The sequence below is a fragment of the Rhinoderma darwinii genome, chromosome 2, assembly GCF_050947455.1.
Source record: "Rhinoderma darwinii isolate aRhiDar2 chromosome 2, aRhiDar2.hap1, whole genome shotgun sequence".
NCBI lineage: Eukaryota > Metazoa > Chordata > Amphibia > Anura > Rhinodermatidae > Rhinoderma > Rhinoderma darwinii.
In genome coordinates this window covers 88157148-88176796 of record NC_134688.1, presented here as the reverse complement: position 1 = coordinate 88176796, position 19649 = coordinate 88157148, and the positions used below count along the sequence as shown (strand labels likewise).

The 19649-nt window shown below is 42.6% G+C and overlaps 1 protein-coding gene across 2 annotated transcripts in view; it reads left to right on the top strand.

The window, feature by feature from the left end:
- Positions 1-19649, top strand: part of ZNF385A (zinc finger protein 385A) — a 211098-nt gene that overhangs the window by 99106 nt on the left and 92343 nt on the right. For both annotated transcript variants that reach the window (XM_075851880.1, XM_075851881.1), the window contains one exon: positions 16419-16561. In XM_075851880.1, coding sequence (XP_075707995.1) covers positions 16419-16561 — 143 coding nt within the window. The remainder of the gene's footprint in view (positions 1-16418; positions 16562-19649) is intronic.

The following is a 19649-nucleotide window of genomic DNA, read 5'->3' as shown; positions in this document are numbered from 1 at the left end:
GAACTAATACCGAAGCAGGGAACCATCAGGTCTCTGCTTCAGGATTAGTTAACAGCGGAGGAGCAGAGGGAGCTCCTCAGCTCACCGAGGAATCCCTGGGCACAGAGCTACTTTAAGCACTGTGCTCGGAGCAGCCCTTGACATCACTGTCCATATATGGACAGTGACGTCAGTGGCTACTGGCTGAGCGGAATCTCCATTGCCAATAATCAGGCTGGGGATTCCGCTCCTAGAGGAAAACCCCTGAGGTCACAGTCCATAAATGGACATTGACGTCAGGGACTCCTCCTGGAGTGGAATCCCTGGCCAGAGCTAGCAACGGAGATTCCGCTCAAGGAGTCGCCACTGACGACACTGTCCATATATGGACAGTGGCATCAGGGGGTCCTCCTTGAGGAAATCCCCGGCCACAGCGTTAGCAATGCTGTGGCTGGGGATTCCGTTCAGGGAGTAACCCCTGACATCCCTATCCATATATGGACAGTGGCATCAGGGCGTCGTCCTTGAGGGAATCCCCAGCCACAGCTTTTGCAACGCTGTGGCCGGGGATTCTGTTCAGGGAGTAACCACTGACGTCACTGTCCATATATTGACAGTGGCGTCAGGGGCTCCTCATGGAGGGAATCCCCAGGTACAGCGTCGGCAATCCTCAACGGAAGGGCAATGCTGATGTGAACAGGCCGTTACCTGCAGCGTTTCTGGGTCCGACTCCTAGGAAGGTCCTATCCTATTGTAGCCATCGGAATGCCGGGTGCTGCCGCATCCACCTTCTGGCAGCACCTGACAGGCAAGTGGTAAGAGTCACTTGCAGGTAAGGGCCTGTTCACATCAGGTAAGGGCCTGTTCACATCATCGTTGTCGTTCCGTTGAGCATTGCCGATGTAGCGGCTGGGGATTCCCTCCAGGAAGAGCCCCTGACGTCACTGTCAATATATGGACAGTGACGTCAGTGGTTACTCCTTGAATGGAATCCCCGGCCACAGCGCTGCCAACGCTGTGGCCGGGGATTCCCTCAAGGAGGACCCCCTGACACCACTGTCCATATATGTCCAAACAAGCAGTAGAAAAAAGAGGCAGCACTCCAAATAGATGTCGCCAGAAAAGTGGATTTATTCTCCCATCAGTGCAGTAAACAGTGCAACGTTTCAGCTACTCAATGCAGCCTTTGTCAAGTAGGCTGCATTGAGCAGCTGAAACGTTGCACTGTTTACTGCATTGATGGGAGAATAAATCCACTTTTCTGACGACATCTATTTGGAGTGATGCCTCTCTTTTCTACTTCTTGTTTGGACATTGCAGGATTTAAAAGTCAGATCCCTGGAAGTCGGCACCCATCTGGGCCCTGGAGGCTTCTTTTGTTCTGCTCACATTCTCATTACTGTCCATATATGGACAGTGATGTTAGGGGTTACTCCTTGAACGGAATCCCCAGCCCTAGCATTGCTAATGCTGTAGCCGGGGATTTCCTCAAGGAGGACTCCCTGATGCCACTGTCCATGTATGGACAGTATCGTCAGTGGCTACTCCTTGAGCGGAATCCCCATTGCCGACTCTGGCCGGGATTCCACTATAGGAGGAGCCCCTGACGTCAATGTCCATATATGGACAGTAACCTCAGGAGTTTACTCTAGGAGCGGAATCCCCGGCCAGATCATCGGCAATGGGGATTCCGCTCAATCAGTAGCCACTGACATCACTGTCCATATATGGATGGAGATGTCAAGGGCTTCCCCGAGCACAGCGTTTAAAGTAGCGCTGTGCCAAGGGGATTCCTCGGTGAGCAGAGGAGCTCCCTCTGCTCCTCAGCTCTGAACTAATTCTAAAGCAGGGAGCTGATGGTTCCCTGCTTCAGAATTGGTTTCAACTCAGCGGTACATACACCCGACCGCCTTCCTGCCGGGTGCTCCCGGAAGGTTGGATGCGGCAGCACCCGCGTTCATCCGGACACAGTTAAAATAGATAGGATACAGCCCTGGACCTGCTGCTGGTAACATTTTTGTATCTGACTCCTGCACAGGTCCAGCGCCGTACGGAGCCACAACTGAAAGCTATGGGATCCGTTCTAGCATCAGTTTCCCTCCGGCTGTTCTGCAACATGCCGGACGAAAACTGACTGGAGCAACGGACATTTGTAAACGGCCCCTAATAAGGCCGTATACATAGGCCCATATATCAATTCAGGGGCTCTTAAGTCATTATATGACTTGACACATTAACGATTGACACAGCAGGGCCTAACTACAAGTTACTGGAATAGCTTTAGATTGCTCAAGCTATGTATGTAGAGGGTGTGGTGTTGGGGGCCCGTAGATGGCGGGGGCCTCTGTCTAAAACACCAGCATAGTAATTTTTCTTTAATCTTATCATTATGAACTAAATAACTAGAGAAAAGGGATTAGGCTAAGCAGAAAAATGGAAAAAGCAAGACACTTTAATATTCAAAACAATATCACATCAAATAGGCTCTCACATAAAGTGGCCTAGTTACCAGTGTTATCTTGTGCACAACATTAAAGAAGCAAGAAGAAAAGGCTCTAGGAGAAAAGTAATCTCATCTATATGCCATTTACTGAGGCGTTGGTTTTTATGTATTCAATATATGGACTGTAATATATTCAGTCTGTTAACTGTCTAGATGACGGCCAGTCTACCTTAACACTACTGCAAGGTATATGCGGGATCTTCCGCACTTTGCCACTCCTTTAATATCGACGGTATAGTATTGGATATGGACACATCGATTATAGGAATGACAATTTATAATGAAGTAGTTTATATTGTAGATGTCCCTGGTGCTCATTTTATAGCAAATGATTATTACACACTTTTACTATGCTGATGTTATCCTGTCATAGGAAGTCCGAATTTTAAGACAATCTATTGCATGGGTAAAATGTTCTCAACCCAAGCTGGGAATGTGCCTTCTTTTTGCTTCATTAGTTTTTAGTATGTATATTTTTAATGAATGATATTACTTATAAGGAGAAAAGAAAATAGCTTTATTTTTGATTGTTTAGCCGTTGACCAAAGTTTGTAGCTAGAATTACAACTGTAAGCTCATAGTAGAATATCTCCTTGAAGGGAATGTGTCCTCAGAAACTGACCTATTGTTTAAATTAAGTTTTTAAAGTTTATGTCATCTAAACTATACTATCTCGGACTGGTATGAGACTGGTATAACATGACAGAGAAAGTTTTAAAGGTAAAGTACATTTCAGGCTATAGTACAAGGAATGATCCTCTTGAATTATAGGTGGTTACTGCTTAGTATGCTTGGAATATAGTGCAGCTACAGTATGCTAAGAATATAGTGCAGCTACAGTATGCTAATAATATAGTGCAGCTACAGTATGCTAAGAATATAGTGCAGCTACAGTATGCTAAGAATATAGTGCAGCTACAGTATGCTAATAATATAGTGCAGCTACAATATGCTAAGAATATAGTGCAGCTACAGTATACTAAGAATATAGTGCAGCTACAGTATGCTAATAATATAGTGCAGCTAAAATATGCTAAGAATATAGTGCAGCTACAGTATGCTAAGAATATAGTACACCTACCGTATACTAAGAATATAGTGCAGCTGCAGTATACTAAGAATATAGTGCAGCTACCGTATACTAAGAATATAGTGCAGCTACAGTATGCTAAGAATATAGTGCAGCTACAGTATGCTAAGAATATAGTACACCTACCGTATACTAAGAATATAGTGCAGCTGCAGTATACTAAGAATATAGTGCAGCTACCGTATACTAAGAATATAGTGCAGCTACGGTATGCTAAGAATATAGTGCAGCTACAGTATGCTAAGAATATAGTGCAGCTACCGTATACTAAGAATATAGTGCAGCTACAGTATACTAAGAATATAGTGCAGCTACCGTATACTAAGAATATAGTGCAGCTACAGTATGCTAAGAATATAGTGCAGCTATAGTATGCTAAGAATATCGTGCAGCTACAGAACAATGCCTGATTGTACTTAGTGTAGATCACAGACATTTTTCTTTCTGCAATAGTGGCAAAAAAATATGTGGAAATCAGTCATGCCAAGTGCAACTTAAAAGCCACAACTACTTTTTCAAACAAATACCAAAATATTGCAGGCGTCAAGAAATATAATGAGTTGCCTGATGAATATGGAGTTTAGCATGGACATCATTCTTACATTGATAAATATGCCCTGTTGTCTCCTTATATTTTTGCTTGATCAGTATCCTTGTGAGGCTCCTATAAGTGGCCATGTCATATACACATCTATTATTGTCCCTTATGTTCTTGATTTTTATGTCAGTGTTCCAAAATTTGTCTTTGTTTTACAAGATCATCATACTTTCCTGAACCACCAGCCTTACCCAAGGTTAAACCACATAATGAAATATATTGAATTGTTCTTCATAGTTACTCACAACCTCTGCAGCAAAATTCGCAGTCACTATGGCTGGCTTCCAAGGCAGTTATTATCTGATGGCAAAATACCATTTGTCAAAATCTGTTATGTTTAGCCATAAGACACATGTCCAGCTCTTAATTAGTTTTGGGTTATATCATATACTTAGTCTGTAATTGGTAAGAGGAAGTTTATCTAAAGCGTCCTTTATAATTGAAGCACTAATGTACAAGGACGATGCCCTCAGCCAATGTATAATGGAAAAAAAACTAGGTTTCACAGACCACATGTTATAAGACTGAGCTGGGAGTCTCCAACACAAAATATAGCTACTGTGGGACGACTGGCTGCACCCCTAGTGATTGGATATATCAGTGTTTGATTTCTAGGGAAGGGCTGCTACACACTGAGGACCCTACAAAAATGGGGGTATATCTCATTATTCTTATACGAACTGTTTTTCTTTATATGCCAGTACTAACTTTTGTTCCCATATACTTTAGGCACCTCTCCAAATTGGTATATGTAGGTCATGGGAAAGATAACACACTTATTTAGCAAGGTAGTGTTGAGTTTTATAAGTATCTTATGAAAGCGAGGCATGTCATTACTGGTCAGGTATAAAACATGCCAAGATTGGAGCCAACTCTGAGAACTGGGAATGGAAGCGTTCACAGAATGTATTCATTTCCATTTCCCAGTAGTACCTATAGTATGTGGATCTATAAGTTAAGATCATATTGAATTGGACTAGTCTGCAGTTTGAGGTGTAAAAGGTGAAAGTCAATGCAAAAAGCTTTTAGACATAGGTTACACTCAAAAGGGTTATAACCCGCCATGTAACTTACAAAACATTATTGGGTGTAGAGCATTTTAGGCTGTCAAAACAATTTTTGATATGGTGATTTGATATTATACAGTATGTACTAAATAGACACTTGAAATAATAATTACATAGCAACAAACAATCAAAACCGCCTCGATTTAGGCTTCTCCAGACACAGCGCATATCACATTATGTTGATACCTAGTGACATGTAAACTGAGGAACTGATGAAGGTGTAGATTTCACCATTAAAGCTTCTCACATTACAACAATTTCAGTTCTGCGTGACAGTTGTTTAGTGTTTATAAAGAACATAATAGTCCGTACATTAGAACGTACCTGGTGATTATGACATTTTATAAAAGTTTATTTTATGTTAATTTTTCGTTTTTCTGACCTTTTTTAATCTCCATCCATGATCTAGTGAATTCTATCTATCTATCTATCTATCTATCTGTCTGTCTGTCTGTCTCTGTCTGTCTGTCTATCTATCTATCTATCTATCTATCTATCTATCTATCTATCTATCTATCTATCTATCTATCTATCGGTCTATCTATCGGTCTATCTATCTATCTATCTATCTATCTATCTATCTATCTATCTATCTATCTATCTATCTATCTGTCTGTCTGTCTGTCTGTCTGTCTGTCTGTCTGTCTGTCTGTCTGTCTGTCTGTCTATCTATCTAGTGTCTTTCTTCACCTCTGATTTTTATGGTAGTTGCACATCTTATTATTAGTTCACGCTTTACCTAAACTTTACTATTTAAGTGCAAAATATTGAGATTAGGTCATTTATGATGCAGCGTAGCTCAATAGTTAAAATCATTATATAGCGCTTAAAAAAAGGTCTAAGAGTATCCCCGGCCTATAGCTGCGAAATAGTCCTAGCTTCACATATGGTTAGGGTGAGGGGCAGTCAATAATCAATGTGGATAATGGAAGGGGATAGAGATAATGGATGTGCAAGAGGAGGAGGCAAAATACAGTAGAATGTAGAGCGTTCAGAGGCAAAGAAAGAGAGAGATAGATACAGGCGTAAATAATAACCGTTTCCTGAACTCACCTGTTCTTGGTGCAATGGGCCCCATTCCAAGTTTTGCTCTGCGACCTGATAGTTACTTCTGCCTCGCAAGTAACCTGCATTTATTTCAGGACACAGATCCACCCATAAGCTCCTGTCAGAACATGCAGAATTTTTCTATCTCATTCATTATGAATTTTAGCAAGCAAAATCCTAGTTGTGCAAGTTAAATGTATTTTCTATAGAAAACTACAATACTAGGGATTTATATCTATCTATCTATCTATCTATCTATCTATCTATCTATCTATCTATCTATCTATCTATCTATCTATCTATCTATCTATCTATCTATCTATCTATCTATCTATCTATCTATCTATCGTAAAGGTAGCTCAATTCCATAAAGGTCACCTGGCAGTTTTTGATAATCTATTGTCCTTATGCAGCTTAAAGGAAATCTCTAGTAAACAAACCAACTCTCCCATTGCAGTTATTTTGCCGCTCAGGTGCCTTCTTATCAGTACAGGACAGGACCAGCTCCTCCAGTCCTGCATGCTAGGGAAAGGTCCTGGATAATGGACTTTGCTGTAATGAACCTCCTCAGTGTGGTTGGACATCATTTTTTACTACCAGTCAGGCCCTAACAAAATTATTCAGTGGAACCTGTGGAGAGGAAGGCAACAGCATTGTCTAAAGGTTGTGTCACATGAGTGAAAGATAGTGCCAAAGGATTGACTTGAGGTACTTTTACACCGCTCAATTTTAGCCATTGCAACGAGCGCCGATCAACGAGACCACTCGTTGATCGGCACTCGTTTGCTCATTTCGCAAGGAGCAAGTATGGGGATGAACGCTCGTTACTCCCATCGCTCATCCCCATCCATTTGTATGATGTCGGCAGCGTATCTCCCTGTTTACACGACAACGATAATATTTTGCACATTTAAAACGATGCAATCAGCTGATGAACGAGGGTTTACTCGTTCATCTGCTGATCGCTGCCCTGTTTACATGTTCTTTGAATGCTTGTTTGCCCGATAATTGGCCAGTGTAAAAGAGCCCTTAGCTCTTAGGGCAGATTCACACGAGCGTTGCGTTTTTGCGCGCGCAAACAACGCAGCGTTTTGCGCGCACAAAAACCATTTGACAGCTGCGTGTGACATCCGTGTCTGATGCGCGGCTGCCATCATAGAGATGAGGCTAGTCGACGGCCGTCACTGTCCAAGGTGCTGAAAGAGCTAACTCTTTCAGCACCCTCGACAGTGAATGCCGAACACAATATCGCAAAACCTGTAGAAAAAAAAGAAAAAGTTCGTACTTACCGAGAACTTCCCGGCCGTTGCCTTGGTGACGCGTCCTTGGTGACGCGTCCTTGGTGACGCGCCTCTCTTGACATCGGGCCCCACCTCCCTGGATGACGCGCCAGTCCATGTGACCGCTGCAGCCTGTGATTGGCTGGAGCTGTCACTTGGACTTAATTGTCATCCCGGGAGGTCAGACTGGAGGAAGACGCCGGGAGTTAGCGGTAAGTCAGAACTTCGTTTTTTTTTCTACAGGTTCATGTATATTGGGATCGGAAGTCACGGTCCATGGTGCTGAAACAGTTTAACTCTTTCAGCACCATGGACAGTGACTATCTCCTGACGTCGCGTACCGATAATTTTTTTGCCGGGTTCGGCCAAAACGAGTTTGGCCGAACCCGGTGAAGTTCGGTACGCTTGTCCGGCTTCGCTCATCGCAAAGACTCTCCGTTTGGATGTTCGGAAACAGAAAAGCACGTGGTGCTTTTCTGTTTTCATTCATCCTTTTCACTGCTGTTGCGCGAATCACGCTCGTCCCACGGAAGTGCTTCCGTGTGGTGCGCGTGATTTTCACGCACCCATTGACTTCAATGGGTGCGTGATGCGCGAAATACGCAGAGTTATTGAACCTGTCGCGCTTTTTGCGAAGCAGACAAACGCTGCGCAAAAAGCACGGACTGTCTGTACTGCCCCATAGACTTGTATTGGTCCATGCGTGCCGCGTGAAAACCACGCGGCCCGCACGGACCGAATACACGCTCGTGTGAATCCCCCCTTAAAGGAATAGTGTCGGCCAAAATTTTTTTTTTATATCAGTTTGAGGTTAGTGTTTTATAAAAAAACTTTTGTATTTATTTGTGTGTTTGTGTGTTACTTTTTTTTATTTTTTTACTTTTTCTTCCCTATGGGGGCTACCATTTTTTTTCCATTTCTGTATGTGTCGATTAACGACACATACAGACATGGAATACGGCAGCTACAGTCCCATAGTGAATGCGAACGGGGCCCGTTCCATCCACTATGGTGTACGCCGTCTGTGTGGGAACGGCGCATGCGCCGCTCCCACACAGTCCAAGTTGAACTGAGCGCCGTCCGGCGCCATTTTCCTGTAGACCGGAAGTCGCGGCCGGACAGTAAGATTACTACTTCCAGTCGCGGCTTCCGGACTTGTGCACTTGGAGCAGCGGCAGCAGACGGAGCAGACGGACCGGAGGGAGTGGCGGCGGCAGGAGCAGGTAAGTGATTTCTATGTATGTTCGTGTTTTAGTGTGTGTTTACTACTGTATGCAAACCTTCTACACTGTGTGTTAGCTCAAAAAATGGCGACACACAGTGTAGGAGGTTAGACCGTTCAAACCCCTCGTTTATCCCGGCACTAGCCAGGATAAAGGAGGGGGGGATGCTGAGAGCTCACTAGAGCGAGGGATTTTTTCCCAATTTTGCAGCATAAAGCAATGTGGTTGCTTTACCACATGCAATGCTGCAATTTTGGGAATTGCTCCATGTAGTGACCAGTGCTGGGAAATATTATAAATTAGAATCTAATTTATAATATTTCCTGACTCGTGAAAAAAATAAAAAAAATTAGAACAATGTTTAATCACCTACACACTAATTGTTTAACTAAAAAAAAAAAATGCATTTTTTGCTAGCAACACATTCCCTTTAACTAAACGTGCTTTTTGTCCAGGGGTATACATTCTCCTTGGGATTGACATGGAGGGAACCAAAGCTAAACAACCATCTTACATGTCTAGACAAAACAATACATAGAGACTTCGGTACGAATTTCTTAAAAGTTTCAGATTTAGCAAATTTCAAAACTTTTGGGGTTTGCGTCACGCGAATAGCAGCAACAAGGTGCCGTTAGAAAAAGGGTCAAATGACCTGGAGCAGGCTCCCCCTTAATCCTTTGCTGACAGACTTTCCAAAATACACTGCGGTTATCCCTCCCGCTATCCATATATATTGCTGTCATATTACTAGTTCTGGCTTGGTGCTAAGAGCTTGAAAGGGGTTAGAATTAGCTTGAATACAGTCCTGTATGAAGACGCCCGTACGGCGTTGAAACGCGTAGCCTAGATTAATAAACGGATCTTATAACATTACTTCACCGTCTCTTCTTGATGGTAGCAGCGCTATACCGTGGTTCTTTCTTTTTTCGCTTACATAATTATCTCTTAGTATTAGCGGTTCCCTTTCTAGTGGACTGGCTCCTGAACCCAGCTGCAGCTCCATCACATATCTATTGCTTCTACCAGTGTTGTGCCTGCTGTTGCACAACTGGAATAGGTGAATCAACATCACCTCTTTTGCTCTTATTTTACACCGTGTGATCTCCACCATGTGGCGCCGTGTTTTTTGTCCTCCCCTTTGAATACAGTCCTAGAAGACATCAGAGAATCAGACACTAATTTTCAGGGCGAATGGTGCACCCTTGATTTGCAACAAATTTATTTGGACCGAATTGAATCGTATAGCCGGTTCGATCAAATAGGACCTGAAATTAATTTTGGGAAATGTGGTCATCTCTAGATAAGACGCTACATTTTGTTACTGTAGACTGTTGGCGCTCCAGTAGGACTGGGGCCAAATGGTAAATGCATAATTAATAACCTGGAATTATTCTCTAGTTTAAATACTTGTGGCAATGTTAATTCTTATGACCCAAATCTGTTTTATACAAAGCAGCCAAAGCTGCTGTTTAATCCATTAACAATACTTGACCTAAATCTGAACAGAGGCTCTAAAAAAATGAAGAAAAAAAAAAATCAAACCAGACACTGTCAGAAGTTCAATCAACACAAAGTGGTGTGCGGAGTGTTAAAGTGGCACTGTGATTCACGCAGTTAGGGGCATTGCCCATCACATTGCTCATACCATAACAAGATGACATAGTGACGGTCGGAGAAGAAAACTATGGTCCACTGAGCCTGTCCCTTTGAAGTGACGTTCTTAGAGTTTACTGCAGTGACAGCTTGTAAACTTTGGGGCTTTAAATAAGACAAAGATGGAGAGAACATATTTCGTTTTTATAAGACATAGTCTCTGATAGTTTTATAATTGGAAACATGTAATTTCTGCCGTCTTAATGAACTATATGCTCTGTGCACCAGGTACCACAATAGAGGTCATTGGTTGTTCTGTGTAGATTACTATTAGCTGTCAAGTGGTCATTTAAGGATCAATGATCCCTATTTTTAGTGGAGCCAGGTTGAATATATCTAGTTTCACTTTTAAAGAAGATACGTGTTGTCTGGGTTATAAGGTAGACAACTGAGATATAATGGATGTGCTTAACCCATAGGAGAGTCTCACAAGATGTAGCTAGGACTTTAGGTTTTTAAAAGATTCTCTCTTTGGGCTGCATTTTCCTTTATCTTTGTGGTTGTTGAGTTTGTGTTCTGGTCCTGGGGAATCCTTTCTGATCTGTTTAAGGGGATCTTGCTTTGACAAACCCTACTTGTTAGAAGACTCCCTTGACAATAAGATTACAAAGTATCCCTTGTTGGGATACCCAGCGATCAACTGTTATCTGTGTGGAAACCTGGCAGTAAGTGTTTCATTTTTCTGCAGCGCCACCACATTTGAAAATAAGCATTACACAGTGTCCACATCCAGAGAGAGAGATAGAGAGAGAGAGAGAGAGAGAGAGAGAGAGAGAGAGAAGGGATCACCCTATATTCACAGGATTCATAGAAATGGGTATATGGAAATGGGTTTTTAAGGTTTTAAGCGCTACTCCTCTCCATGCAGTCTTAAACAGGAGATTTAAGACGGCAACAGATATCACTGCATCACTTGGGAGATTTTCCACCCACTAGTCTGTCAATCCCTCTGCCAATTGTAAAGGTGGTGATATTGGTTGTCATCCAGCTTTCTAAGAAACAGATATAACTAAAAAACAGTCTAATAAAATAAATTTCTTAAAGTTAAGTCAATTAAAATGTATTTTTGTTCAATCTGAAATAAAGGAGAAGGTGCGTTCTTTTAAATGCCAAAAGAGAGACTGTCACTAGTGACTCAAAAAGAACATATCACCCAAAAATTAAAAAATGGAAAATGTAGACTGTAAATGTAAAATGTATGTAGACTACTTGAACACTTTAGTATAAAATCAGAGCATAAAATTGATTTAGAAGGATTTATCAGATATGTAGTAGATTCAACCCAAGTGAAAAGTGGGGCATGAAAAATTAGCAACTCATTTATATGATCATACTCAGAAACAGGGAAAAAAACCATTCATGCATAGAAAGTGGGGAAAGGAAAAATACTAAGGCCTTATTCACACGGACGTGTCCGTTTTGCGCGCGCAAAAAAACGCTGCGTTTTGCGCGTGCAAAAAGTCTGTGTCATCAGCATATGGTGTGCGGCTGCATGATTTTTGCCCAGCCGCCATCATTATGACACTCTGTTCTTATGTTTGCAAACAGAAAAGCATGTGGTGCTTTTCTGTTTTCATTCATTAATTTTACTGCTGTTGCGAGAATCACGTGCGGCACCCGGAAGTGCTTCCGTGTGCCGAGCGCAATTTGCACGCACCCATTGACTTCAATGTGTGAGTGCAGCGTGAAACACGGCCAGATATAGGACATGTCGTGCGTTTCACGCAGCGGACATACGCTGTGTGATATTCACTGACAGTCTGAACGGCCCCATTCACTAACATAGGTCGGTGCGACGCGCGTAATTTCTACGAGCGTAACACGGACGTATTATACGTTCGTGTGAATAAGCCCTAAGCGTACATGAAATAAATAAGATCTGCCTCAGGTAGTTGGTCAGATGTTGCGGTAAGGCTAAATATATGTAGAGCCAAGACTCTGCATATAATGGTATAAGAATCTTACTGTATGATTAATGCTTTGGCGCTTTCAGTACAATGTTGTCCTGCTCTTATCGCCCTAAGGGGGGATTCACACGAGCGTGTATTCGGTCCATGCGGGCCGCGTGGTTTTCACGCGGCACGCATGGACCAATACAAGTCTATGGGGCAGTACAGACAGTCCGTGCTTTTTGCGCAGCGTTTGTCTGCTGCGCAAAAAGTGCGACAGGTTCAATAACTCTGCGTATTTCGCGCATCACGCACCCATTGAAGTCAATGGGTGCGTGAAAACCACGCAGGTCGCACGGAAGCACTTCCGTGCGAACTGACTGAAACAGCGCACCAGCTGTCAAAAGGATGAATGTAAACAGAAAAGCACCACGTGCTTTTCTGTTTCCGAACATCCAAACGGAGTGTCTTTGCGATGAGCGAAGCCGGACAAGCGAACCGAACCCGGCAAAAAAATTATCGGTACGCGACGTCAGGAGATAGTCACTGTCCATGGTGCTGAAAGAGTTAAACTGTTTCAGCACCATGGACAGTGACTTCCGATCCCAATATACATGAACCTGTAGAAAAAAAAACGAAGTTCTGACTTACCGATAACTCCCGGCGTCTTCCTCCAGTCTGACCTCCCGGGATGACAATTCAGTCCAAGTGACAGCTCCAGCCAATCACAGGCCAAGCACAGGCTGCAGCGGTCACATGGACTGGCGCGTCATCCAGGGAGGTGGGGCCCGATGTCGAGAGGCGCGTCACCAAGGACGCGTCACCAAGGACGCGTCACCAAGGCAACGGCCGGGAAGTTCTCGGTAAGTACGAACTTTTTCTTTTTTTTCAACAGGTTTTTCGATATTGTGTTCGGCATTCACTGTCGAGGGTGCTGAAAGAGTTAGCTCGACTAGCCTCATCTCTATGATGGCGGCTGCGCGAAAATCACGCAGCCGCGCATCAGACACGGATGACACACGCAGCTGTCAAATGGTTTTGGCGTGCGCAAAACGCAGCGTTGTTTGCGCACGCAAAAACGCAACGTTCGTGTGTATCTGCCCTTATGGAAATTTAAAAAAATAAAATGCGGGGTCTAACTTCCCATTTCTTGTTAATTGACAGACATCTGAGAGCAAAAGTGAAAATTGTGCAACTATTGTGCCTAACAAAAGCTGCAGAGACGTAGCTAACGTAATCAGTGTGCATGATGCTTAGAAGTTCTATAACTCTCTGGCTCCCTCTTATGTTCAACACACAGTATTGCACTGTTAATCGCATTACAACACCTTTTGTAAAACCAGTATGTATAGATTTGTTTTTCTTCTACATAAAAATGCTCTCTCTTTTTTTATGTTTATTGACTTTGAACAAGTTAATTAATACTGACAACCAGATTGTAACATTACATTTTTTTTATTATTATACAGTACATTATAAAAACAATATGTTTTGTTAGTAGAGAGGTTTATACTATAAAAGTCTTATGTAGAGCTTTGATTGTCTATACAGCTTATTTTCCCTGCACCTGGTGTGAGGGGGTGTATGATGTGAATCTAGTGATCATCATGATATGTGTTGTCTGAAGCTACATGCTTATTACTAGTGACTCATCTATGTGTCAAAATACGTGTTTCTGTCTGTTTTTTGCTGAGGATCACATTAAAAAGAAAAATACTGTTGAAAATGTATCTAAAATCTATTACAGGCCAATGGTGTTGAATACATGGGATTGGGGATAATGGCTGTCCCTTAACACTGCCAGTTACATATGTCTCCAAAATTTCTAGCCCTAAAGAAGCCACCATAAAAATAAAAAAAAATCCATACATATATCTTTGTCCTGGCTGAGGAAGATATTAGGTATTAATATATAGATAATTCTTAGACTTTTAACTCTACAGAATTATCTATAAATAAATAGTCGACTACGTTATTGATTCCGTCCAAACGACGGAACCCCTGCACAATGGAGACAAACGGAAACCATAGGCACCGGATCCGTCACCATTGAAATCAATGGTGATGCAAACGGAAACCTGTGGTTTCTATTTGTTTCAGTCAGGGATCCATTCTGACGGAAAGCTCAGACGTAACGTCAGAATAGAGCCCGGACGGATATGTGAACGAAGCCTAAGTTGGTCAACACATTTTACAGCCATCAATTGAAGTCAAACATTTTTACACCATAGGCACCCAAGATAAATTATCAGTATGGCTACAGCCAGCTTAAAGGAACACTGATACACTATGTTATGTCTAGTTTAGGACCTGAGGGGGCGGGGCTTGACACAAGGATTCTCTGGTTGAATCTTTTTGGCATGCACTAGGCATAACACAATATGTCATATTTGCTCGGGGTGTCTTATTAAGCCCAAAAGTTTGCGATTACCTGGAAATATTATGGTGACCACTGATGCTGTGCATTTTTAACCTTGCCTGTGGGGAGTGGTTGGTATTAGCCACAGCCTTCATGAAATCCATACATTTCATCTATATTTGTCAGAAATAATTTCCAGCTTTACAACTTTCAAGAGAAAATGTAAAACTCGGTGAGATCTGCTTCCGTCATTTTGGCGGCCTCTCCTGCAGTCTGGTGTTGTCGCAGATTGTGATTCATCTTAATGAGATCCAATTTTACATACATTCAATGATACGTTCTGAGCTTGGAAAATCTCCGCTGTCTCTGCTGCATATACCCTAAAATCCTGTGAACTTTAAAAAGCTCTGGGCGCAGCATAGCATCGAATGGTTCTTTTGTAAGCCATATAAATGGCAGGATAATTATCAGATTCCCCCCAGTAGGATAATAACAACCTGATTCTGAGACACAGCGAGCGGGAGTGGAAAACATGTTCGCTTTGCAAGAACCACATTGACATCCACTTTGCAAAATGAACTGAATGCACTGAAGTCTCATATAAAATGTCAATATTCTGCAGCACCTTCTCCAAACACTTTACTAACAGGGTCTGAATCTAGGACATTGGGGAGATTGAAGTAATTACTTTTGCTGATTGTCTAAGTCTAAAGTTGTTTTTTCGGTGACACTGGAAGCAGAACCAGGTTTCCTTCTATTCTTACAAGTGATCGAATGTCCTAGGTGCAGTGATTGGTCCTGAAATACCGGCTAGAATCTAGATAAGCATCATTAGTGCAAGGAAATGAGATGACTGCGTGAGATAAAGGCTGTAGTGCGGAAAGCGAGAAGGAAATCTTAAAGATAACTCAAGAAGAAAGATTTGTGCAGATACTTATGGGTCAAATGTGTCCCCCTGAGGCTTTCCTGTTACTTCTTTCCTCTCAGAAAACCCCTTTAATGTTATCTATTAAAATAATAAAACTATTTACAGTTGGTATAAATATTAACACTATAGTTAACATTCCCAAGTTTAATGATGACGAAGAATAATAAAAAATCATTTTCTTTGGTGGAATTCAATTCTTATCAATTATTGTGGCCCATTGTATAATAAAAGCTAGGGAACTTTCTTATTTACTTTGTGTGTTAATTCCTGATCATTTCTAAGATCTCAGATTGCCATCAGTGAATAGGAAAATTCTTGTTTGCACCCAAAAGTAAGTTAGAGCAGGGGAAGGTAGGCAAGGGTTGTGGTACCATCCGAGCTAGCTGCCTAGGGCCTCCTGCAAACTGCAGTCTGTGATGCAGGATACACAGACTCCCCAGGCATCCCATGTGGTCTCAGCCACACTACTTCCTGTTTTTCTATTTTTATAGACTTTGCCCATATAGTGGCATCTAGTGGCCACAGGTAACATTGCGGGTGTACATAAAATATATTGAATTACAGTACATGCAGTGTAGAGCATAGTACAGGGTGTTTAGTTCATAGAGAATTACCTAGATGCAATGTTATCAAGATCTCAGCTGTGAGAAGTATTACGTTAAGACATTTTCTACTTCTGGATGTAAGCAAGAATATTTCTATTCACTGAAAACAAAGGTCTTGAAAATCCAAAGAAACAATGAAATAAGATGCATGTGTATATCTTTTGCTTTATTAAACACTGTTCCTATTGTCTCTTCAGGGAGCATTAACAGAGGCGGTGGCCTCTCCACCCTGCTTCGTCCGCCTCATGCCATGGTACAGCGTCATCTGGACATCAAACCTTTCCTCTCGTTTCCTGTAGAACAACAGCCTGCCTTGGGTCTCTTTCCCAGATTCAGCACGGTAAGTTGTACTATTAACATATTAGGGGACATTTATCAAAATTGGAGCACAGGAAAGTGGAGGTGTTGCTCACAGCAACCAGTTCATATCTAAATTTTCAGAAGACCTTTTAAAAATGGAAGAAGCAATCTGATTGGTTGCTATTAGGGACTGCTCTACATTTCCTTTGCAGCAGGTTGATAAATCTCATTCAAAGTGTGAGTTACAGAACGCTGTGCAGTGATTAAGTCCCACACAAAAGTGTTGGAATTGTGAATAGACATCGCGTCGTGGCTAGAGGTGATGTCTATTCATTGTCAAGACACTTCAGTAAAGTTAATGTGGGAGTATGTGACAGCACAGCGTGATCTCACCAGATCACGCTGTGCTGAGTACAAATGGACATGAATGGAGAGAAGTGTATGACGCTGATTGGTCACTGATTGGTCAGCGTCATACACTTCTCTTTACAACGCCCACTTGGTCAAAAGGTAAAAACACACCCAGTTGTCTATTAAGAAACAAATTAGCATAAATCTAAAATTGCTCATAACTTGCTAAAAAATTATAGTTTTTCGAAATAAAAACCACTGCTGTAATGTACATTACAACACCGATCATTATGTAGGAGATAGGACACTTATAATGTGGTGACAAAGCCTCTTTAAAGCTGGCCAAGATAGTTGTGGGCCGAAAAATCATAAGGTTGACAGCGACGCCATGTGATTCACCCAAATATGGCTTAGCCAATCTTGATTGTTATTTCAGTGGGCTGAGGAATATGAGAGGTTGCCATGTTCCTCTGGCAATACTTGTCTATAGGAGAAACAAAGGATCGGACATAACTGTAATTTGTAGCCCCAGAATATAGAGGGAGGGAAACTGGGGGCATATGATCCACTAATGTTTATGAAGAAATGTCAAGAGGCAAAAATAGATTGGCTATGTTAGACTGTTTACACTGGCATCATGGCTTCTGATTGCCATATCAGTTTGTAGCAGAAGCATTGACTTATAATGGGTCCATAAAGTTTCCATTTTTTTTAAGGGTAGAATAGCACAGCTGACTACATTAACTATAGCATAGTTGCCAACATTTGAAATATTTTCCAGGGACACTTTGGTTAGGGAGACGGATTGGGGCACATCATTGGTAGGTGAGGTTTATAGGGCAGGGCTTATCTGGTGGGTGTGGCTAATGGTCAGGGGCGTAGCTAAAGGCTCATGGGCCCCGATGCAAGAATTCTTACTGGGCCCCCCCCCCCGCAAACTTCTCATGGCCGACGGTCCGCAGCTTTCAGCTGCATCGCTGGGTCTCCTAAGTGACCCAACAATGCAGCACTAGCAGCCGGGGCGTCACTAAGGCTGGGTTCACACACCCTATTTACGGACGTAATTCGGGCGTTTTAGCATTGAATTACGTCCGAAAATGCGGCTCAAAAGCGTTGCCAAACATCTGCCCATTCATTTGAATGGGTCTTACGATGTTCTGTGCCGACGGTCATTTTTTTTACGCGCCGCTGTCAAAAGGCGGCGCGTAAAAAAAACGCCCATGTCAAAGAAGTGCCTGTCACTTCCTCAGACGTAAATGGAGCCGTTTTCCATGGACTCCATAGAAAAACAGCTCCAATTACGTCCGTAATGGACGCAGCGAAAGACGCCTGCACATGCCATTACGGCTGAAATTACGGTGCTGTTTTCTCCTGAAAACAGCACCGTAATATCAGCCGTAACGGACGCTGCCGTGTGAACATACCCTCAGGGCTTAAAATGTCAGGGGAAATAGCCCCAATACATATGTGTCCGCCCAAAAAAAAGTGTGTGTATAAGCATAGCATATCTATAGCACTACAACCCTATAAACTATGGATAGGATTAGATACAGTGGCTCAGCAGACAGTATCACACAGGATAGGATTAGATATAGGGCCCAGCAGACAGTATCACACATGATAGGATTAGATACAGTGGCTCAGAAGGCAGTATCACACATGATAGGATTAGATACAGTGGCCCAGCAGACAGTATCACACATGATAGGATTAGATACAGTGGCTGAGCAGACAGTATCACACATGATAGGATTAGATACACAGCTCAGCAGACAGTATCACACATGATAGGATTAGATACAGTGGCTCAGCAGACAGTACCACACATGATAGGATTAGATACAGTGGCTCAGAAGGCAGTATCACACATGATAGGATTAGATACAGTGGCTCAGCAGACAGTATCACACATGATAGGATTAGATACACAGCTCAGCAGACAGTATCACACAAGATACGATTAGATACAGGGCCCAGCAGACAGTATCACACGATTGGATTAGATACACAGCTCAGCAGACAGTATCACACATGATTGGATTAGATACACAGCTCAGCAGACAGTATCACACATGATTGGATTAGATACAGGGCCCAGCTCGCTGACATTGCGGCTCCAGCGCTGGACCCAGGACAGGTAAGAATAATAATTTTGCTTCTTTATGTGTTACTGATTATTTTTGTGTGTTTGTGTTTTTTTACAGGTTCGGTTGTTGGACTTCAATGACGGCGTTTTTTTTTATTCTCAATAAAATGGTTAATGAGGGTTGTTTTTTTATTTCAATAAAATATTTTTTCTATGTGCTTGTATCTTTTTAAACTTTATTATCACCGCCTTAGTAATGGCCGCTGGCTGATTGACAATCTCCATTACTAAGGCGGGGCTTGTTAGCAGGAGCAGAGGCTAACACTAACCCCCATTATTACCCCGGTACCCACCGCCACCAGGGGTACTGGGAAGAGCCGGGTACGAACCAGTACCCGACCATCTGTAGTGACGGGCAGGCACCGGGGTGGCCGCAGGCTGGTAGTATTAGGCTGGGGAAGGCCAAAAACAGTGGCCCATCCCACCATGGTAATGCTGCCTGCTGCTGCTGTGTTGCATCTGGCTGGTTATGAAAATTGGGGGGGAACCCACATCGTTCTTTCCAATTTTTTTTTATTTTTTTTAAATGACGTGGGGTCCCCCCCATTTTTCATAACCAGCCAGATACAATAAAGCAGCAGCAGTCTAGCATCACCAGGGTAGGAAGGGCCACTGTTTTTGGCCTTTCCCC